The sequence below is a fragment of the Marmota flaviventris genome, chromosome 16 (assembly GCF_047511675.1).
Source record: "Marmota flaviventris isolate mMarFla1 chromosome 16, mMarFla1.hap1, whole genome shotgun sequence".
Taxonomy (NCBI): domain Eukaryota; kingdom Metazoa; phylum Chordata; class Mammalia; order Rodentia; family Sciuridae; genus Marmota; species Marmota flaviventris.
In genome coordinates this window covers 66,024,957-66,046,853 of record NC_092513.1, presented here as the reverse complement: position 1 = coordinate 66,046,853, position 21,897 = coordinate 66,024,957, and the positions used below count along the sequence as shown (strand labels likewise).

The following is a 21,897-nucleotide window of genomic DNA, read 5'->3' as shown; positions in this document are numbered from 1 at the left end:
ATATTTGGGTGGAGTCTTCTTTCATATATTCCTTTCACTGTTGGTTTATTGCTGGTTTATTACACTGTACAGACCACAAAATGTAATATTCTTTTGTATCACTACTAAAGAAAACTCCTTGTAGATTTTTGTGCCTTGGATGATGGTTCTCCTTGTAAAGGACCTGTGTTTCAGTCGTGCTGATCAGCCTGATGTCATCCTGACCTGCTGCTTCCTCCATAAGAGGGAACGAATGGTATCTGTAGCTTTGGCGACATTCTCATCAGCCTGGGACTTTGTAAGATATCCCTTGGTTCCAAGAAATTGTGAATTATATGTCATCCTCAACAACAACGTTGTCCCAACACTGCCTCAGCCACCTGCCTGTGCTTCTCTGGGTCTCAGTTGCAAAATCCTGAACTCCCTTCCGGGGTACAGATCACAACATCATCTTTCCAAGAGCTAGGGATTTATTTTTCCTTCCCAGTCAATGTTTTTTGATTACTTTGCTAGTTAAAGACTCCTTCAAGTTCCCCAGGTAGGAACAGGACCACCATCCCCATAGCCAAAGCTTTGGGCATAGACTCCACCAGGCGAGTAAACAGATAACAAGAGAAAAGCAAAGTGGAATCTGTTTGTGTCCGGATGAGGAGGAAAAGGGTTGCATCTTCATTTGTCTTGTGAAGATGAAACATTATAAAATCTTTTTTTTTAATCATTTTTATTTGCAATGCTGGGGATGGAAGCCGGGACCTTGTCCTGCCAGGCAGGTGCTCTCCCACTAAGCTACACCCCACCCCACAGAACCTTTATTTGAAATATGAAGGCAGAACGTATGGCTGTTGTGCAAGACTCTCAAATGCAGCCTCAAGAGCTACATCCTGGCACGACCCCTAAGAAGGCTCAATCGCTGCGGGAATGGTGCTTCAGTTCCATCCACAGCCACAGGTTTGGTTTTCTCAGTCGTCCTACAACAATCTGTAAAGATGTCCAGAACTGAACTTTCAACAGTACAGGTCCAGAGAAGGGACAGCCTATGTCAGTTCATTATTTTTCTTTTAGTCTTTAATATATTCAAGTACACTCTGTGGATCAGCATTCTATGATCATGTAGGAATTCAACCAGATTTAGATGTCACTTCCCATGGACCATGACAGCTTCCCAAATAGGCTGTCTATCTCATCATCCCCATCTGATTCCCGACGGTGGCCTAAGAAGCAGTGGAACTGAAATGGAGATGGTCTCAGGTCTCCTTCTGCTTTCGCAGGGGAGGAAGAAAACTGAAGAGATACACATCCACCAAAAACAAGTAAAGCTGTAGAAGGCTGTCCTCTCCTTACAACTCTACAACTCCTTACCACTAGGCAACTCCCCTGACCAAGTATGACTTAGGAACTGGAGAGGGCGGGGGTGTGGCTCAGGGTGCAGTCCCCAGCACCACCCCAAATAAACAAACAAAAGCTGGATTAAAAAACAGAGCCAGACTCTTAGGAAACAAAAACAAGGAGACGTGACATCTGACTTGAAATTATCAAAATATTCATTTTTAATACTAACAGCCATATATCAGCATTCCATTTTTTCAATTTTTGATCATTAACAGGCATTGAATTCAGATGTAAGAACATGGTCTCCTAGACAGAAAATCTACTCACCTAAAACTGATTCTATTAGTTTCCCATAGAAGTACAGAAGTCTGTAAGAATCAACCATGTGCCCCCACACATCACATCTGTAGTTCTAAGTGTAGGGCTTCATAGGACGTAGGAATTTGAGAGCCACTTCACAGAAGGACAGAAGCACACCCAATGTGCATGTGCCCGTGTCAGCCTGAGCGTGCACCAGGGCACGGGTGCTTCCTGGGGAGCAGGGTGGTGCATCATGCAAGGAGCGGTATCGGGCACCTCTGTGCTGGGCAGATGCCACCTCCGATCGCACGTACGTTGGGTAAGCAGGCTGTTATAGAGTACGTGTTCCATTTTTATCGCATGAGAACCATCAGCGGTTTATTCCTCAGTCACTCCTCAGAGGTTCAGCCCTCCCCTGACGTGCGCAGGCCCATAGCCAGCCTGGCTGGCCTGAGCCCCATGAGTCCTGCAGGAGCTGGGTCTTTGGCTTGGCACTCGCTATGGCACACAGCCAGCACCGCTCTTCACCGGGCCATGTGCATTCTGAGCAGGGTCCAAACGGAAAGGAAAGGCGAGGCTAGGCACTCCAGGCGGGCGAAGGTGAGGACCACCAGGAGCCCTGCGGCTGCGCAGTACGTGCTCAGAACTGTGCCCTCCAGGGGGAGGAAGCACTTGGAGAGGGCATGGTCTCTGGGCGTGAAGCTGCCCTGGAAAAAAAAATAGGAAGGTACGCTTTCTGCAGAGGACTAGCACAGCAGCCCGACTTAGCGCCAGAGGAAAGTCTGCCCTGAAGGGGTCCCTTGGTGAGGCTGGGGCAGCCCTCCCACCCGAGACCAAGTGATCAGGGCCTTCGGCCTGCGCTGCCTCCACCTGCCCACACAGGCACTGGCAAGAGGAGGTGACGCAGGCGTGCCTGGGGGAGGGGACTGCGATGCCGATGGATCTCGCCATTCGCACTCACCCCGGCGCTGGGGGCTCCCACCAAAGAGTGGGGAGCGCCTGACAGAGATTCAGAGCGTGTCAGAGACCAGGGAGCAATGGTCAGCGAGGAACAGGCAGATAAGGGTGTTCCCATGCCACTCCATGCCCACACACGCATGCCCACACCTGTCCACAGGCTACTCTCTGTTTTTGCGGTGCTAGGGAAGGAAGCCAGGGCCTTGTCATGCCAGGCCAGCGCTCCGCCCCTGAGTCACATCCCGGCCCCCACGGGCTTCCCCTGGTCGCCAGTGCACAGTGTGGAAGGACAGTGGAGAACGTTTTCATACACTGGGAATTTGACAATACTAGGGTCCCCCACCTTTCTTGAAGTAAAGCACCTGCCACAAAAGCATCCGTGAGCCAGGCGCAGGATCCCATGACCAAAAGCAGGGTGTGGTCGCTCCAGCCGTCACTGATGGACCAACACTGTCCATCAGCCGCAGACACGGCAGCACTGTCTGCTGGGGCAAACGAGTGCGTTTGCAGAATGAGACAATCGAGTGTTGGTGACAAGTGACATGATCTTGCCTCCTTAGAAAATGTCACACTCAGAGTGTGACATGGGCAGACACTGCCCTCTGCACGGGGCAAGGCACACCCAGGAGATGCTGCTTGCGGTAACTGCCCCAGGACCCAGCTCTGCTCATCTGTTCCCACGCAGCTGCTGGGACACGGGAGAGTGACACACCATGGTGTGTAGGAGGCTCACTGATTTCTGGCTTTTGTACCTTCTTACAGATTGCAGCAATTAAATAGTTGATTACTGTGTTGACTTATATACCTATGAAAGCTTTCAGATGAAAATAAACTTTCACGTTACCATGATGAAACTGGGGTTGTTTCTGTTCCGCCAGCTGAAAGACGGGACACTGATCTCGGGGACGCCCCCGCGGTGCAGCACCTCACAGGCGCTGTGCGTGTGGCCACTCAGGATCAGGCGTGGCCGGAACCACCACAGCAGCTGGACCCAGGGGACAGACAGACAGCGCTTACTCCGCGTGGAACCGCCCCCCCCCCGCCGCCCGGGGCCACCATATACTGAGCTAAACACCCAGTTGCTACAGAGGATAGGCTTATTTTCTCCTCCAAAAATAATCTTGTTTATAAAAAGTAAGGCTTGTTAATACCCAGCCTCCTAGACTCTACTCTTCTCACCCCAGACTTTACATGTTTTATTTTTATAAACATTTTTACCAATTTATTTCATATTTTCCATAAATATATTTTAAATAGAAATTCATTCACTTTCAAGTATAAATATGAATCTTATATTTCATTATCTATAAATGCTATTTATGTCTATATTTGTTATATATATTTAAGAAAGTGCATTTTTAATTAAGATCCTAAAATTTTGACTCTAAGTGCCCTTTACACTCCAAAATCCATTTAAGTTTATGAGAATGACTGCAAACAATAGCCGAGAATGTTACAATGTTCCCAAATGGAGAAAGGAGAAAGGGACTGCGAGTCCTCCAGGGGCCCCCGGTCCTGTGCCCCCGCCCCCACCCTGGTGCCTCCCACCCCTGACTAGCCATGATGCACGGGGTAAGAGAGCAGGGCCACCCTGGCATGGGGTCCACCCACTGGCACACCTTCTGGGAGGCCTCCCGAGAAAGCACGTCGTACTTCTCCTGGAAAGGGATGTTCCTCTCCTCCGGAGGAGCCGCATCTTCCCCAGAGCAGTTGGCATCGCTGGCGCGATACAGCGGGTAGTGCTGCCAGGACCCGAAGATGAGATGGATGTAACTTCAGGAACCCCAGGTGGCTTTGCCCAGCCCGGCTCCCACTGCCCCAGCTCACCTGCAGGAGGATGGGGGCGGAGGCAGGGAGCTGCTGCCCACCCTTACACTGGCTGGAGCCCGGCACCTGCTGGTCAGAGGTCAGCCGTTAACCCAGCGCACCTGGCCCGCGGCAGGAAGGGAAGGGGGAGCCCAGCGGCGGCAGGAGCACAGGCCTGTGCCCGAGGACCTCTCCTACCTCCCGGGAGCAATTCAGTCTGCGAGAGACTTCAGTGAGTTCAGCCTCTACTTCAGAACAGATGCTGCAGCCGTCCCCTTCCAGCGCCACACTGTTGACCATCACAAAACTGAGGCAGACAGGGTGGGCAGGTCAGGCCACGGCCACACAGGCCTGAGCTCCTCTCCCCATCGTTCCTCAAGTACCACTGAGCATCATGGTGGGAAGAACCAAGCCAGGTCACTTCCAAGTCCTGCCCCCAAGACTCAGCAAAAGGATTTTTAACCATAAACTAGTAGGAAATCCCAGACGGCAGAAGCTCTGAGCTCAGGCTGCCAGCCTGCTTGACATCTAGCCAGAAAGGCGTGTCCCTGTGTGAGTTACTTAGCCCCTCTGTGCCTCACCTGTCATGGTGGGGTGAGAACAGTAAGCCCTCCCATCAGTAGGTCCATAGACTTAGAGACCTCCCCCTCTCTGTGTTCACTCAGCAGGTGGCAAGGGGTACAGGTGCTACCTGCAGCTGGCAGGGCTGGGTATTGCCGAGCCTAGACAAGGCCACCCCTCCATGGCTCCTGCACCTACAGACTCCCACGGACTTGCTTTATCTCCCATGCGTTCACCACCTGGGCATGGAAAAGGGGCCTGTAAGGAATGACTCTGAAACTCAAACAATGAGGCTGAAACATGAGGAGGGTGTTTAAAGTTTCTGAATCACCAACGGGTACTGTGTCTCCATGGAGGCACAGCAAAGGAAGCTACCTGCTAAGGCTGGTCCAGATGTTGGCACTGGAGTGGTCTTGCAGAGGGCCGCAATGTGAATGGCCAGGCTCAGGGTTGGGAAGCTCGGTCTAAAAGCCAAGGCTCATGGGAGCTGCAGGAGTGCCCCCAACACACCAAGTCCCAAGACTCCATGATGATGGACGTGAAATAAAGACACCTTTGTGAACGGCCGGTGAAATGCAGGGACACTGCACCCACAGCCAGGGAGGAGTTGAGGACTGGCCATTCGCTCTGGGTTGCTAGGTAAAACCTGGGTGGTGTGAGGTCTCCTGTCAACTCCGGGGTAACCAGTGGCCAGGACTAGTCCCACAGAGGGACCCTTATCTAAGATACCAGTCCAACAGAACATGGGTCTAACTGAACATGGTAATCACCTCCAAAAAGGAAGTCTGCAGACTAGGAGTGTAGCTGAGAGGTAGAGCTTGCTATGAGCAGGCCAGAGGCCCTGGGCTGGGCCCCAACATCAGGAGGGAGGAGGGGGGAGGGGACAGGGAAGAGGGGGGAGGGGACAGGGAAGAGGGGGGAGGGGAGAGGGAGGAGGGGAGGGGAGAGGGAGGGGGAGGGAGGAGGGGAGGGGAGAGGGAGGGGGAGGGGAGAGGTGGAGGGGTGGGGAGAGGGGGAGGGGAGGGGAAAGGGAGGAGGGGGAGGAGAGAGGGAGGAGGGGAGGGGAGAGGGAGGGGGAGGGGAGAGGGGGAGGGGAGGGGAGAGGGGGAGGGGAGGGGAAAGGGAGGAGGGGGAGGAGAGAGGGAGGAGGGGAGGGGAGAGGGAAGAGGGGGGAGGGGAGAGGGAGGAGGGGGAGGGGAGAGGGAGGAGGGGAAGGGGAGGGGAGGGGAGGAGAAATTGAAGGGAAGAGGAAAGGAAGGGAAAGAGGAACAGGAGGGGGAAGGGAGCAGCCTCCAAGGATTCAGATCTTCATAAGAATTCACGACCAATACTCACTTTACTCCTTTCCAAGAAAACAGCCTGTCGGAGCTGAACACCTCCTCAAATCGTCTTACTTTGTAGGGGCTCATCCTATATTCAGTTGTCAAGAGAAACATTTTTTCAGATTAAGCCGTATTAGAACCTTGGAGCTATTCTGAACATTGCAAGTAACTTTGAGGACCTGAGTGTCAAACTAGCACCTTTAGGTGAGAGCTCCAGCTGACCCCAGGCTAGAGAAGCTCAAATCTTAGCTCCACTACATACCCTGAGGCCCCAGGCAGGTTGCTTGGCTCCCAAGGACCTCGTGTCCTCATTGGAGCAAAGAGTGAAACAACAGGCCCCAGGAAAGACCAGGGGATTACCACAGGGAAGAAACCTGAGCAGGCTCCTATGAAACACTGCAGCCCCACATTCCTGTGAGCTGTGCAAGTCTCAGTGGTCTTGTTTTCTGACTCCTAAAGAAAACAGTCTGGCCACTGATTCCTAAGGGCACTGTGCTTCATTCCTGCAGCAGACACTCGGTGGACGTTCCACTATGTTAAGGGTCCCTGAGCAGCTCACACTCTCAAGCTTGGTTGGAGGACAGGCTCCCCACACAACACAGGTGAGGCTTTGCCCTGCATCTCAGCAGGTCTGACATGAGCGCGGACCTCGGCTCTGGGGAACAGTGACTTGGTGAACCACTTACTCATAGTGAAAGCCAATGTCGTGGTTGCCCGCGACCACCTTCAGCTGCACATGACCGGGATGTCTGAACATTTGCCGAAATCGTGCCATCTCCTCCTCCCAGGCCTGGGGAGACAGGGTCACTGCTGAGGGCCCAGAACCCTCTCTTCCCACAGCTGAAAATTAACTCTCGGGTCCAAATCAGATGCTCATAAAGCTCAAAAAATTGGGCTGAGGCTGGGGCCCAGTGGCAGAGCACTGGCCTAGCACATGTGGGGTACTGGGTTCAATCCTCAGTGCCTCATAAAATCAAATAAATAAAATAAGGTTAAATTAAAAAAAAAAAACTTTGAGTTTTAATTCTTCGTAATACCTCTTTCCCCAAGACTACTACAATAGCTTTCATCCTTTATTTAATTTGATGCCAAATCTTAACAGATGGTGTCTTCCTCCATCTTTAAACATTTTTAACTGGCAACTCCCCCAAATTTTTGGTTCAGGCACTTGTTATTCCAATGTCCCCAGGCACAGAGCCCCAGGTCAAGAAATGAGGAGAACAGACTCCTGGGAAACGCTGACTCTTAGGTCCACAGAGGAAGCAGACAAAACCTTTATTACAATAAACATTTCAAGTATTCTGACATTTATGTTAACTATTTTTACTTGCTTTATCTGGCTATGTTACCCAGGATGGCCAGGATGGCCTCCAACTCCTGGGTTAAGTGATCCTCCTGCCTTGGCCTTCCTAGGAGCTGGGACTACAAGCACACACCACCATGCCCACCTTATTTTTATAAGGTAAAAATATCAATTGGATGAACACCCTGGGTGGGCCAAAAAGAAATTAACAAAAACAAAAAATAAATCTATTCTGGATAGTAACAACTTTATCCTAAAAATGTTAAATACAGTATACGATTCAACATAAAGAAAAGTGCTAGATAAAGCCCTTCCTTTACAAAGAATTCATGGTAACAAATGGTATTTAAATTTAGAATAACAAATCTAGGAAATCATAAAATGTTGCTCTTAATTTGCAAAAGCAACATATAATCTAATTGAATAACTAGTTGTTATTTACATACAATATTTCCATTATCATGTTTAAATAGAGCCTACATTATAACAAACTTGCAATTCTGTAAACAGTAAGTTCCAATCACATTTGAACCAAGTTGTAGCACTGTTCTGGGAAATACCAATGGATTTATAAGAGAGATCTTCCAAATAAATCCTTTCAAAAAAACCATTAGTGATTGAACATTTTTAACTAAGCAGCAGGAGGAATCCTTCATTCATCTCCAGAATATCATGAGCAGAGCCTTCAGCCAGCTAAAGGGAGAACAACCTCTCTGTCTGGTTTACTGAAAGGCTTACATCACACCAATACCCAGGCATATGTCTGGGGCCCTCTGAAAGAAGAAGAACCCCAAGGCTCCTTCTATGCCACTCACTTAAGAAAGAAAATCAGAGGAGAGTAGCAAGGAACATTTGTAGCACAATTCTCATGATGTAGCAACTAAATAAAACAGGGCTGGGGTATGGCTTGGTGGTACGATGCTTGCCTAGCATGTGTGAGGCCCTGGGTTCCATTCCCAGCACCACTACCACCACCAAAAAAAAAAAAAAAAATGTGTCCCATTAGGTGTCCATTTCAACATACATTCTGTAATTTGGTGACCATTTGAAATAGCAGCCATCCTGCCCACTTTTCCCTTTCCCAAGAGGTTAACAGGACTGTGAATTCAAGCCAAGCAATATCTGGCCATCCACACATTTCCTACCTAGACAAATACGAGATCGGGAACCTAATTCAAGGTTAGAATTGTGACCTGGATACAGGGGCGCACACCTGTGATCCCAGCTACTCAGGAGACTGAGGCAGGAGGACTGCAAGTTTGAGGCCAGCCTCAGCAACTTGGTGAGATTCTGTCTCAAAATGAAATAAATAGGCTGGGGATGAAAATCAGTGGTAGAGTACTCACCTAGCATGCGTGAGGTCTGGGGTTGGATCTCCAGCACCACAAAAGTAAAATTTGAAATTAGTATTATACACAAATTCTAAGATTCTTCAACTACATTTCTAGTATGAGCACTAAGCAGTATATCCACGTGGGCCAGCACAGCTTCCTGGCCATTCTGCACTGCGGAGGTGAGTCCCCACACTGGGTGAGGGTGCCCGGGTCCTACCTTGGAGGAGCTCCACTTCCCTTCATCAAAGACGTCCCCCAGAATGAAGACAACTTCCGGCTGCAACAACCACAGAGCAGTCTGGAAGGCCCTCTCCATTTGCCATTCCCTTGAGGATAACAGGAAAAAATAACCTGTCAAGATGCTCCTTGGCAGAGGCTACTTCCGTCTTCCTGGCCATTTAACAAGTGAAGCCAGGGCGGGGCCTGGCTCAGTGCTGGAGCACTGGCCCAGCAGGAGGGAAGCCCTGGGTCCTTCCTCAGGTCCACAAAGACTAGACGAGTGAGCTGAGTGCTCCCACTCTCCTTCCTCAACCCCACTCTTGCTCTCCCACTCTCACACCAAAGGGCCACTGAGTCTGAGTCTGACTGAACGTGGGGAACACCCAGGCAAGGTGGCACATGCCCATCATCTCGGCGGGAGCATTGCAAGTTCAAAGCCAGCCTGGGCAACTTAGTGAGACCTTGTCTCAAAATAAAAAGTTAATAAAAAGGGCTAGGGGTGTGGCTCAGTGGGTAAGCACTGCTGAGTTCAATCCCCAGTACCGAGAGAGAGAGAGAGAGAGAGAGAGAGAGAGAGAGAGAGACCTCAGCTTCAGAGCTGGGGTCTCACTCTGGCCTGGGACTTGTACCTCTGCTGATTCGCAGCCACTGTGCCCCCCACCTTCCTTCTTTCTTCACTCATCCCTGGGGACCTCGCAAATCACCCACCTGCCTGGCCCAAGTTCACCCACATCCACAGCCCTCTGGGCACGCTGCCTCTTGTTAGGATGATAAGGGTCGAAGGGCACAACATAGGGTAGTGAGAGAAAGCAGTGGGGCTCGGGCCAGGAGCAAGGAGAGCCCATCCCTGAGACGGGGAGCTGCCCAGCTCTGCCCACAGATGGAGGAGGAGCAAAGCACAGAGTCTGCACAGGGGAATATGACTCGGCCCTGGAAGGAAAGTCACCCTGAGCCCTGGGCAGCAAGGTGGACCTGGAGGATCTTGGCGCAACACAAGAGACGCAGAATGACTCCATCTGCATGGGGTGTCCAGAGCAGCCAGATCCACAAGCACAGTGAGAACAGCGGTCACCAGGGGTAGGGAGCAGAGGGAACAAGGAGCTGGTGTGTCATGGAGAGAAGGTTCTGGGAGGAGGGCAGGACAGCTGCACAACAGCGTGGATGTGCTTCGAGCCACTGTGCGCCTACCATGGTGGGGACGATTAGTGGACACTGTGTGCATCTCACCACACTTACACACAGGCTTTTAAAAAGCCTGCTGGTGGAAAATCAGAAGGTCCACATTGGGGAGGCGGGTGTGACCCTTCCCCAGGGAGCCAGCACACCCCTGAGGCCCAGGGGACTCAAAGTCACACAGTCCAGACAGGAGGAAGCCCTGCCCAGGCCTGCCCTGCCCACCAGAGTCACGCCCACCTCCCTCACAGCTGTGAGGTCCTCCCAGTCCTGATGGGGGGCCAAGGCCCTGGTAACCCTCTGACTCAGAAAGCCCACCAGCAGCCTAGATCTGAGTCCCTCTGTAGGACAGATGTCCAGTAAACTCTAAGTTCAAGGGAAACTCAAATGTCCCCAAATGCCCTTCTTTAAGAGAAAAATAAGAGTAACTCAAAGCCACTCCACCTGACCCATAGGGACAGGGCTACCCCTTTCTGCCTACAGAATTCCAGAACACAGTCCTAACTTCACCTCTTACCTTCGCAGCTTGTCCAGCCAGTGGCCAGTTATTTCCCCGAGCAGGTGGGTATCGGCCAGAAACATGGCCTTCAGCACAGGCCCCCGTTTGCCTGGGGCTGGAGTTCCCACCTCCGGCCAGCGGCACCAGAAGATGACAAGGTAATAGATGAGAAATTCACAAAACAGGAAGGAGGCCAAGGCCACCGCTGTGAGTTTCAACAGCAAGGACCTTTTCCTCCTCGACAGGCAGAAACTGTGCCTCCTGAGCCAGAGCGTCAGAGCCATGTCTCCTGCCCAGGGTCGCCGGCCGCGGGGTCGAGTCCATCAAGAGTTCACCCTGAGAAGGCTGTGGAGCCCGGGGAGCGAGAGGCAGCATCCAGCTTTGCTGTGTGCCTACAGGGCAAGGGCGAGACTGGGTTAGGTTCCTCCAAGGGCCAGTATCAGCACCTCCCTCCAGGAGAACCCACTAGGGCCCTGGGACCAGCCAACAGGTAGAGCACACTCGCCTAGCACACGGGTCCTGGGTCCCAGCCCAGCACACAAAAGCAAAGGGATAAGCAGAACCAGTGACCCACACAATCCTAGCCACATTCCCGTCTGGACTTCAACACTGTAGTACACCCAATGTCAGAAGATAAACATTGACGCCTTCGAGTCTCCCTACTTCCGTGTGCCAGAATAACACTGTGAGGTTGATCCTCCCATTAAGATGATCAAAAGGTGTGTGTGTTTGTTTTTCATGTTTTCTGTGGTGCAGGGGTGGAACTCAAGGCCTTGGGCACCCTGGCGAGCATTCTACCTCCGAGCTATACCCCAACCCAAGAAAGTGGAATTGGACAGATACAGGAGACACCGTGGAAACCCATCAGGAGGGTGTGTGCTAAAGCCGGGATCTAATGGGAAAAGTGTAATCTGACTCCCAGAAGAATTCACCTCAACCACCCCCATGACCTTAAAAGTCAACAGGGTCCTAAGCCCTAGGATGCGTTGCTTTTGGTGTGACCCCACACTAGGACTCGGCTTTCCCTTAAAAGAAGCATGGACACCGTGCTTCAAAGTTCCTGGTAATTCATCTCACACTGGACAGAAGCCAGGAGCTCAGAGCCACCCTCCTTAATGTGGATGATGAATTCTGCAGCTGGATTCTGTTTTCACAGAAATGGTTTCCCCCACAAATTAGGCTTGAATTAGTCTTTATAAGAAATTTATGTACAGTGGCTTCACTTTGAGGTCCTTAAAAATGTTTATGGATTCATCCTGAATTTTAGATGAACTTTCCACCCTCTAAAGACATGGTCTGTTAGCTAGGCATGCCTGTCATCCCAGAGACGTGGAGGCTGGGGCAGGAGGATCACGAGTTCAAGGCCAGCCTCAGCAACTCAGTGAGACCCTGTCTCAAAACAAAAATACAAAGCGCTGAGGATGTGGCTCAGTGGTTAAATGCCCCTGGGTTCAATCCCTGGTATCAAAAAGAAGAAAAGAGGCATCTGTGTTTGAGACTCTGAAGAGCCACATTAGGGGAAGATACCCTGAGATGGGCTCTGAGAGATCCACCTCAAGGTGCTGCAGCTCGGGTAGAAGAGGGGACTCTGAGAAGAGCAGTGACCCACAGGGCTCAGTGACCTGTCAGAGAAGCCCCGAGGTCTCAGGGGACTGAGCAGGGATAGTGAGACAATGGCCAGCAGCCCCGAGGGAGTCCACAGAGGGAGAAGGTCTTCTTCTGCAGAATTTTCTCATGTAAGTCCAGGAACTTTCCCTGGCTCACAGGCGTGGAGTCAGGAACAACCTCACGTCCACTAGGACAAAGGGGCATCTCAGAGAAAGCCAGTCTTCAGGATGGTTTCACATTTGATCACAGAAAAGGAAGGACAAACCCCAGACCCTTACAAAACTCCTCGGTTTATGTCACAGTGGTGTTCCATGACAAGCAATCACGAAGATATGGAAAGTCTTCCTAGAGCAGAGTAAGGCCCAGCCGCTTGCACGTGGAGCCATCGTCCAGAGGTAAGGATGTTCCTGCAGAGCGGAGATTCCTGCAGGACCTGGTCAGTAGGGACATGGCCATTGCAGCAGCCCACAGGAGCTCCGTGGCCAGGCTCCAGCCCAGCCCTCAGGGTCCACATGCTAGACCTTACCTGCCCCACCTGAACTTCCTCCTCCCCTCTGTTTTCTCCGAGTGGAACCCCATGGACCATGAAACCAGAATCACCAGGAACCTTGTCCTCCAACCAGGGACACCTCTGAGATGATGGTAGGCGCAACACAGCAGCGGTGAGCCAGGACTGGCCCAGCGACTGAGGATGTGCAGCACCCTGCACACCACACTGCCCCCAGATTCTAGCGCTGGACCTGAGAACCATGAGCAGAAGATTGCCATCTTCCACTCCATCTGTACCAGGCACAGGGTGCCCATGCAGCCAGGCCTGTGGCCTCTGTACCAAGTACAGGGGTGCCCCTTCAGCCAGGCCTGTGGCACCTGCCTGTCATCCCAGCAACGGGCAAGGCTCAGGCAGGAGGACTGCAAGTTTGAGGCCAGCCTTGGCAACTTAGTGAAACCCTCTCTCAAAACAATTTTAAAAGGGGGCTCGGGGTGTAGCTTAGCAGTAGCACAACCCTGGATTAAATCCCCAGTATCGAGGGGAAATGATGGTACCAGGCCACACTGGTGTGGAGCCATCGTCCAGAGTTAAGGAGATAAGAGAAGAGACAGGCTTCAAGGAATAATGACAGTGTTCCTTTTAGAGCACCCAGTGGCCTTTGTTTGATTAAATCAAACATACCCAAAGCAATTGCTTTGTCTTAATACCTCAGTTTCTTTTAAAAGGCCTAGAATCTCCTACTCCTAAAAGGGAAGCCCAAAGCAGCAGCTGAAACTCCCTGCGGCCCTGAGACCAGGAGGAGTGTGAGGAAGGCGTCCTGCCCTGGCAGGGCTGGGCAGCTGTACAGGTTTCACATTCCCAAGATCAGACACCAGAAGGAAACTCTGACCACTGCTCTCTCTTCCACACCCTCTTCTTTTCTTTTCTTTTTAAATAATTTTTTTAATTGTAGTTGGGCAATGCCTTTATTTTATTTCCTTATTTTTATGTGGATTGAACCCAGCACCTCACACAAGCGCTTTGCCGCTGAGCCACAACCCAGCCCCCCTCTTCTTTTCATCAGAGAACCCTGGAGCAGTTATGAGTAAGAGGAACAAGCAACTCCCAGGTGGGAGAGGCTGCAGGCCAGGAAGGTGACTCTGCCCCAGCTGGAGTTCAGGAGCCAAAGGCACACAAAACCTCTAACCTCCATTGCATTCCCCAGCAACCTGAGCTCTACCTGGCCCACTCAGTAGGACCCAAAGGGTTAGCCACCGCAAGGAGGCCATGCTGCCACCGAAAAAAAGGTGAGGGAGGTCCAGACCTCAGACTTCTGGGTTCTTTTTTCCACAAAGAAATAAAAACTGTCCCACAGAGAGTCTTCCAGCCAGGGACGTGGCCAGCAGGAGAGAGAGAGAAGAGGGGAGGGCAGGGAGAGACAAGTGCTGATCTGGAGTTTCTCCAGAAAGCCTAACACCTGTGAATCCACGCTCTGTAATAATGTGATCATTTAACAGAAAAGAGAAATGAAAACCGTATTTAGGCAACTTCTGACACCAGATCCTTAAACAATTGCTTTTGTTGAAATCTTACAAAACTCCTTTTCTTCCTCTACCCAACACTTACTGTTAGTACTTCCAATGTTGTCTGCAATGTTATGTCCAAAACACGCCCTTTTCCTCCTGAATTCATAACAGGGCCTCGGAGGCTACTTTAGCTGAAGGCATTGACTCTCTGCTGGGCTCTGCAGGTTCCTGATGGGAACCTTGAAGCAGGACACACTTGGCCCAACCTTCATTCTGCAGCTGTCTCCCTTGGCTATCTGAACTTGGGTCTGATTACTGATCGACTCTGAACCTAAACATGGTAATCCCTTAAGGAGAGACTGTCTAAAAACTGGAAACACGCAGTTGGTCAGCCCTAAACTCACCTAACCTTGCTCTCCCCAATTCAAGGCTGGAGGCACTGAGATAAAGGGGAATGAAGGTGTGTCCAAGATCTGCAGAGACATCATGAGCAGACAGCAGCTTTCAAGACCACCTGCTCTAGACCCCTGTGGCAGCCGCTGGAACAGGAACAGGCAGGCAGCTTGCAGGCAGATCACCCGATGCTGAGACTGCCCCCTCACTGGGAGTAATCGGACTATGACAGTCCCAAGGATGCCCCTAAGCAGGAACCATCATCTCCAGATGGGAACCGACCGCCCCTCATGCAATGAGGACTTCAGCACCTCCCAGACCTGAGACAATGACCAACCAGACCACAGTGTGAGCAAGACCCTGAGTCAAAGACCCCAACTCTTCCCCCGTCTGACCCTGAAGCTCAGGTCAGTGCCCTGGAGACAGGCTGAGGACGCCTGGTCCCTGATTTCCCAGGAGAGCTATCAGAGCGAGACTCCTCGATTCCTCACCAGCACTTTTCCCACTTGTCTTTTGGGGCTAGAGGCTGCACCTGGTATGTTGGGGCTCCCCAGTTGAGGCCCCCTGGTTGGGACGATGGCAACAAAATGAAGACAAAACCATCTGAAGAGTTGATAGGGATAGAGAGAGGGATCATTCTCTCCCCAGGAGTGGCACCAGCAAGGCTGTCGGGCCTTTCAAAGGCCTTTCAAAGCGAGCTTTAGGAAATGAGAAGTCAGCCCTAATTTAAGGGTAAAAGTGACCTCCCCATTGCACGCACTTCCTGGGCCAACTAGAGGGACAGCTGAGGGGATCCTGCTATGGCAAGCAGGAGCTACACAGACACTCCTGATGGGAAGACCCCTGCAATGCAGCCCTGCCTTCTTGGTAGGAAGGAGGAAGCAGAGCTCTGTGTACAGCTAACAACTCGTTCCTCTTCAAATATTCTGCCTTCTGCTGTAAAGACCCATCAGCAGAGATAAGAGCCACACTGAATGGACGAGAAGCCAGACCCGCAGCCCGGCTCTGTGACCTGAGGCAGGCTGTTCACCCCTTCTGAACCTCACAACCTACAACACCAACCTCACTGTGTTGTGCAGATTGACAGAAATAATCTACACAACTGTTCTTTTCTAAAAATAATTGTGTGTACATGTGTGTACGTGTGTGTGTTTGCATGTGTGTGCATATGTGTGTGCAGTGCGGACAACTGACGCTCCAGTCTCTGCACACCTAGTACGTGATCTACCACTGAGTTACACCAAGTCCTGTAGATCCTTCTACAAAGCAGATGTGTCAGGATTTGGTCTGGAGGTAAACCTCAGCATCCAGTGAACCCCAAAGGGCTTCACGCAATGATGCTCAATTCAAAGGGCCAAAATGGCGGTGGCACACACCTGAATTCCTAGCAGCTTGGGAGGATAAGGCAGGAGGATCGTGAGTTCAAAGCCAGCCTCAGCAACTTAGTGAGATCCTCGGCAGCTCAGAGAGACCCTGTCTTTAAATAAAATATAAAAAGGGGGTAGGAGATGTGGCTCAGTGGATTCAATCTCTGGAACCAAAGGACCAAAATGGAGTTTGGGAGAATGAAAAGGCTGAGGACTGAAGACAGCTTAGGGGCTGTCATGTGAACCTTCAACTTTGCCTCAGCCAAGGCTCTAGACCTCCACCCCTGCACAGCATGCGAGGAAGTGAACACGCCACTCCCGAGCCTGGCTCTTACAGGACAAGAAGAGAAATGGGCCTCTTTTCCTGAGACTAAGTGAGCAGGGATCTGGCCTTCCCCAGAGCTAAGGGAGTGCCTGAGGCCCAAACAGGACGGTCTCAACCTGCCCACACAGGAAAGATGGGGAGATGTGGGCACTTATCTCGAATCATTAAACCGTACAACTAAGAAACAAGAGGTTTGGACAAAGAGCACACATTGTGTGCTACTCTCCCTATGATTAATGAATGAATGATTCTATCCTTACTAGGAGGATTCCTGTGTTTGCTGCTGTACTGGGGATTAAATCCAGGGTGCTCTACCACTGAGTTACACCCCCAACCCTTTTATTTTATTTTATTTTGAGACAAGGCCTTGATAAATTGCTGGGGCTGGCCTCAAACCTACAATCCTCCTGCCTCAGCCTCCAAAGCAGCTGAGATGCCAGAAGCGCATTAGCAGATTTGGGATTAAAAATCAAAATTACTTACTTATTTCACTTTAAAAGCTCAAGTTGCCAGTTTTATTATCAAATGATAACCCAAGAGAAACTTCACCATCATATGGTCTGTATAGTACCATTTGAGCTGGCCTAGGATTGCAAGTTAACAGGTACCTCTCTGGACTCCTCCTGACAGGTGGTAAACAAGGCAGCCAGACTGGACTGTGAAGGCCCTGAAGGCCCTCTTCAGAACTGGAATGCTGACCTTGTTATGTTCTGATTTCTATCACATATCTACATTTTACTCCTATTGTCCCGTGACAACAACAATAACAAAAGAGCAAAACAAAAATCCCAACTTGTTAACATCTATCGCAGAACTTTTCAAAAAGCTTAAAGAGACTCATTATTGGTTTATGAAATCAGTTTCATGATTTGTGACCATGATTTTTTAAAAGTAAAATAACAATAGAAAATACTAGCTTGTACAGTAGGGACAAGGTGTAGTCAAAGTTAATTTGATGAAACTTCTGTTCCCATTTTAAAACACCTGTATCTATGAGTACTGCTCACAATACAAAACACACTTCACTCTGCGTTAAGGGTTGGGGACCTTGCACGTGACTGAGTCAGACTCCCCAGCTGGGTGCTGAGGTGCTCAGTCACAGAAATGTGGCAGAGCTTTCCCCATGACCTTCTTGGGTTCAAGGGACGGTGTCTTGTGCATAGGTGTGTCTTGCTACAGCCCTATGGGTGATGATATGCTCACCTGTTTCTTTGTAATATAACCCCTTGCCCTGTTTAGGATAGAATCTTCCATGGAAGTGCCTTGTGTGTGTCCCCTTCTCTTAGTGAGCCCTTGGGTGTGGCCTACCCAGATGTCAGTCAACCTGCTAACAGTGGACATCATGAAGATAGACTCTGCCCCCTGGAACCTGACCCCTTGCCTCATTTGAATAGCTTCTCCTCAATAAAAGGGGTCAGCAGGTGTGCTCTCCCTCTCTCTCTTCCTGCGGACCCTTAAGGTCAGAGGAGCCATCACAGCGACCCCAAAGAAAAAGGTATTTGTGTCTCTTGTGTGGTTATTTTGTACAGCCCAGTTAGCCCAGTTTACCTGGAGTGACCCCTGAGCTTTTTAATCACGAGAACAGAAACCTGGCACTCGAGTACTTGCCTAGCATGCTGGGAACCAAAGCTTGGATCCCTAACACTGGGGAAAAAAAAGTGTAGATTTAGATTTAAAAGGAAGCCCTCACACAGGACAGGCTATATGGGCAATGACCAAACAGACTGCATTTTACCCTGAGACTCCATCATGTAAGAAATACTTATCCCTTAAGAAAGCCAGTCTCTGTACCCATTAATAGTTTCCTAGCACAGCATACTTGGCAACACAAAGTAGCAATCCTTATACAATGTAAAATTGTTCTCTTTGTTTCCATTTTTCTTGGGCAATATCAGAGATTGATGTCTAGACATTAGTAACCATTCTCTAACTTGTGATGAACTAGGGTCATTTTGATGCACTTCTGCTTGCTTGCTGCTGTGCCAACCTGGAAGTCCCGTGGGAAATACCAATATACCCCATTGCATTGTCTCACTAACTGTCCAGTTCTGTACCTGTTTGCTTGCAGCTATATCAACCTAGATGTGGTTTTTGCCTTTAAATATCCTAAAATGTTGAAGCTCGAGGCTGTTCCTTACACAGAAAGTTATGGGTCCTGTAGAGAGCAGTCGATGACCAGCCAGCTAAATAAAGACTCTTCAATTTGGACAAAATTGGGACTTCATGTGTTTTCTGAGCGACCTGCCCCACAACATCTGCACTCTGCTGTTGAGATCACCCCATGACCAGGATGCAGCATACACACAGCGAGTGCTCACAGAAATCTGTTGATTCAGTGGCTTTCAAGTAGTCTCATTTTACCAAACATTTGAGAATTACAAAATACACGTGCTCACCCTTTTGTTCTATCACCTTTCTGTAAATACTTAAAAGTCCACAGTCATATAAACAGGAGGAAAAGAAGTCATTCTTTCTGCCTTTGATAAAAGTATTTAAAGAATGGAAATGGGCTAGGAATGCAGCTCAGTGATAGAGCGCTCGCTTCACATGCACAAGGCCCTGGGTTCCACTGCCAGTGCTGCGGGGGGGGGGGGGGGGACTGGCAAACAGGTGCAGCCACCCCTCTATGTGGCCGGAGAGGAAGAGCTAAGGCACTCACCCATTGATTGGAGAGAAGAGGGACAATCTTCCCTTGAGCCTCTTTAGAGAACTTTTTCCTCAAAGAGCTATAAATAGAAAAGTGACCTGGGGACCCAAGCTGTTTGGAAGTCCATTATCCCAGTTGCAGATCTCACAAGTCACCACACACCATCCAAAAAGCTAACAGTGTCCTATGTGAGAGCTTCGTTTTAAATCTAAATCTATGCTTTTTTTCCCCAGTGTTGGGGATTTAAGCCTTGGTCCCAGAATGCTAGGCAAGCACTCGAGTACCAAGCTAAATCCCCAACCCTTAAATCTATTACTTACATTATATATATAATATATATATATATATTACATATATATATATATATATATATTACATATTTAATATATATTCATTTTAGTTGTAGATGGACCTTTATTTTATTTATATGTGGTGCTGAGACTCAAACCCAGGGCCTCACACATACTAGGCAAGTGCTCTACCACTGAGCCACAACCCCAGCCCCTATTACTTTTTATATTTAAATAAGAAAAGGAGGAAGAAGAAGGAGGAGGAGGAGGAGAGGAACAGGATGAACAGGAGGAAGAAAGCTTTGGGAGTCTGGCTTCTCAGGAGAACCCATGAATCTCATCACCTTTTAAAGAATGAGAAAAACATGTTTAGTTGCTGAATGGTTTTCATTTAGTGAACTACTGTCAAGAAACCTCACCAACCTTGAGAGTAAAACAGCTGAGAACAGAAGGAAAAGGACCGGGTTCCATCACCCAGTAACCCCTACCCCCATGTAGCTGGGGGGGGCAGAGGGGGGGTAAGCCTTCTGCACAAGGCCCTGGATTCCATCCCCAGCACGGAAAACTACAAGTAAGTCTTTCAAATTATAAAATACTTGGGCTCAGAAAGTATACTTCATTGTTCTATACTGCCCAACACATAGAAAAAAAGAGCTGCAAATGAAAGTAAAGTATTTTATCCAGCGACTGACTTCTAACTTCAAAGCTAATATCCAAATCCTACCCCCAAATAGCCAGGGGGAAAAATAGCATTTAAATACACTAAATATGTAGTTTCTTCTCTTAATTGTTCATTATCTTAAATACATTATTATCACAATCTCTTCGATGGCTATTTGCATGTGAAATCTTTCATCTTAAATGTTATTTTAAAATAAGAGCATTTTTATTCAATCTACATGGATAAATTACGGAGCGAGAGGCCCCTACAATTTAACATACGACCTTTAGTCATCCAGAGTTTCCAGCAAATAACTCGTTACAGAAAGCTGCTTTTTCCATAGGTTTATTTGCAACCCCAAAGGACCATAAAGTTCCATTTTGCAGTGATAAAAAATTAGCTATGACCCTTGAAGTTCATCCTGACACGAGGATACTTACAAAACCCCAGGGCGCCGGGACCCCGCGGGCCCCCGGAAAGGCCAAGCCCGGGGGCTCTGCTGTCCCCCGCGCCGCACCAGGCCGGCCGCCTCGCAGCTGGGCGGAGCATCCCGCGGCCTTCCTGTTTCCGCAGCGCCTCTGCAATCACTGTCGCCAGGAACCCCACCTCCGCCGCCCCGCCCACCAGGGAACCGAGTCCCCGCGCGGCCCACGCTCCCCGGCCCAGCGCCCGCGTTCTGGAGCGCGGGCTGCGGAGGTGGCCCGGCCGGCGCGCCCCGGGCGCCGCGGCCGGTGCTCCCGGAGGAAACCCAGCTGGCGCTCCGCGCAACCCCATAGAACGGATCAAAATAAAGGCACAAGCGTACCCGGGCCACGCCGTCCTCGCCGGCCCGCGCCGCCCTCCTGGGCTTCCGAGGCCCGGTGCGCGCGGGCCGCGGCGCTGGCTGCCCCGGAACCTCGGAAGTCGCTGCCCAGGGCGAGGGCGAAGGAGGGAGCCCGGGAACGTCCCGCGGGACAAGACAGGGCGAGGCGAGGCGCCCTCGGGAGGTCGTGGGCGCCGGGGACCGGCCGGTGGAGAGGAGCCCCGGAGCCGAACTCTCCGCGCCGCGCGCCCGCAACGGCGGCACCCGCGCTCGCGCGCTCCCGCCCGGAGCCACCAGCGCGAGTGGCAGCTCCGGCCTGGGCCGCATCCCGCCTCGAGTTCCTGCCGTTGCCCACTCGGGGCGCGCCCGGCCCCTGCGCCCCAGTCCCGAGGCCGCGCGATGGGCGCCCTGCGCCTGGCCCGGCTGAATGGGCCGGGGCCGGCTGGCTGCAGACCCGAGTCGAGGAGTGGCCACCTTGGCAAGGGCTGTTGTAAAATGTCCCTTTGCTTAGGAGATTGGTTGAAGGCCCTTCACTTGGGCCTGCACAAATGTCTGATGGCTAACCGTTTGAGCGACCTTTCACGTGTGAAGGCAAAAAAGCCACGCTGGGATGGACTAAGGCAGCGGTCTTCCGAGTGTGCGCCTGGACATCAGCTTGGACATTTACGCATGCCCAGACCTGGCGCTTGGCGTCAGTTCACCGCTCACCTTTCCCCTCACTTGCCACCCCTGCTGCTTCATCCCGTGTGTGTCCCCAAACTCTAACTCTGGAGGGTGGATTTGAGCCTGGGGCCCCTTCCTCCACACACTTGGACGCCTCGGGAATGAACTCTGCAAAATTGATGGCTTTAGAATTGGCATGCTGGGCGACAGGCAGAACAAGGCTGGAGTGGTCACCAAACTTATAAAACAGAGAGTTAATAAAATAAAAAAATTTTGAGAAAACTATTTCTGAAAATAGATAAATATAGAATAGTTTAACATAGACCACAATATTTTGACCTCGGTTTTTTTTCCCCAAACAGCA

The 21,897-nt window shown here is 50.6% G+C and overlaps 1 protein-coding gene across 2 annotated transcripts; it reads right to left on the bottom strand.

The window, feature by feature from the left end:
* Positions 1–1,502: 1,502 nt before the first annotated feature.
* Positions 1,503–20,600, bottom strand: Mppe1 (metallophosphoesterase 1). Of its 2 annotated transcripts, none has more exons than XM_027920273.2 (10): positions 20,509–20,600; positions 10,801–11,174; positions 9,109–9,217; positions 6,941–7,044; positions 6,268–6,342; positions 4,570–4,678; positions 4,393–4,461; positions 4,185–4,307; positions 3,410–3,550; positions 1,503–2,315 (listed from the first exon to the last, which is right to left on the bottom strand). In XM_027920273.2, exons 2-10 carry the CDS (start codon positions 11,064–11,066, stop codon positions 2,133–2,135), a joined length of 1,179 nt encoding a protein of 392 aa, XP_027776074.2. In that variant the 5' UTR covers positions 11,067–11,174; positions 20,509–20,600; the 3' UTR covers positions 1,503–2,132. The 2 variants fall into 2 exon arrangements, with proteins under 2 accessions (XP_027776074.2, XP_027776075.2); XM_027920274.2 differs by having other exon boundaries at positions 4,393–4,458.
* Positions 20,601–21,897: the final 1,297 nt, after the last annotated feature.

Excerpts from the sequence above, each read along its gene's own strand:
- Mppe1 (XM_027920273.2), bottom strand. The coding sequence starts at position 11,066 with ATGGCTCTGACGCTCTGGCTCAGGAGGCACAGTTTCTGCCTGTCGAGG. Across the intron at positions 7,045-9,108 it reads GGAAGTGGAGCTCCTCCAAG|GCCTGGGAGGAGGAGATGGC; the intron begins GTAGGACCCGGG and ends CTGTCTCCCCAG. Across the intron at positions 6,343-6,940 it reads GACATTGGCTTTCACTATGA|GATGAGCCCCTACAAAGTAA; the intron begins GTAAGTGGTTCA and ends AACTGAATATAG.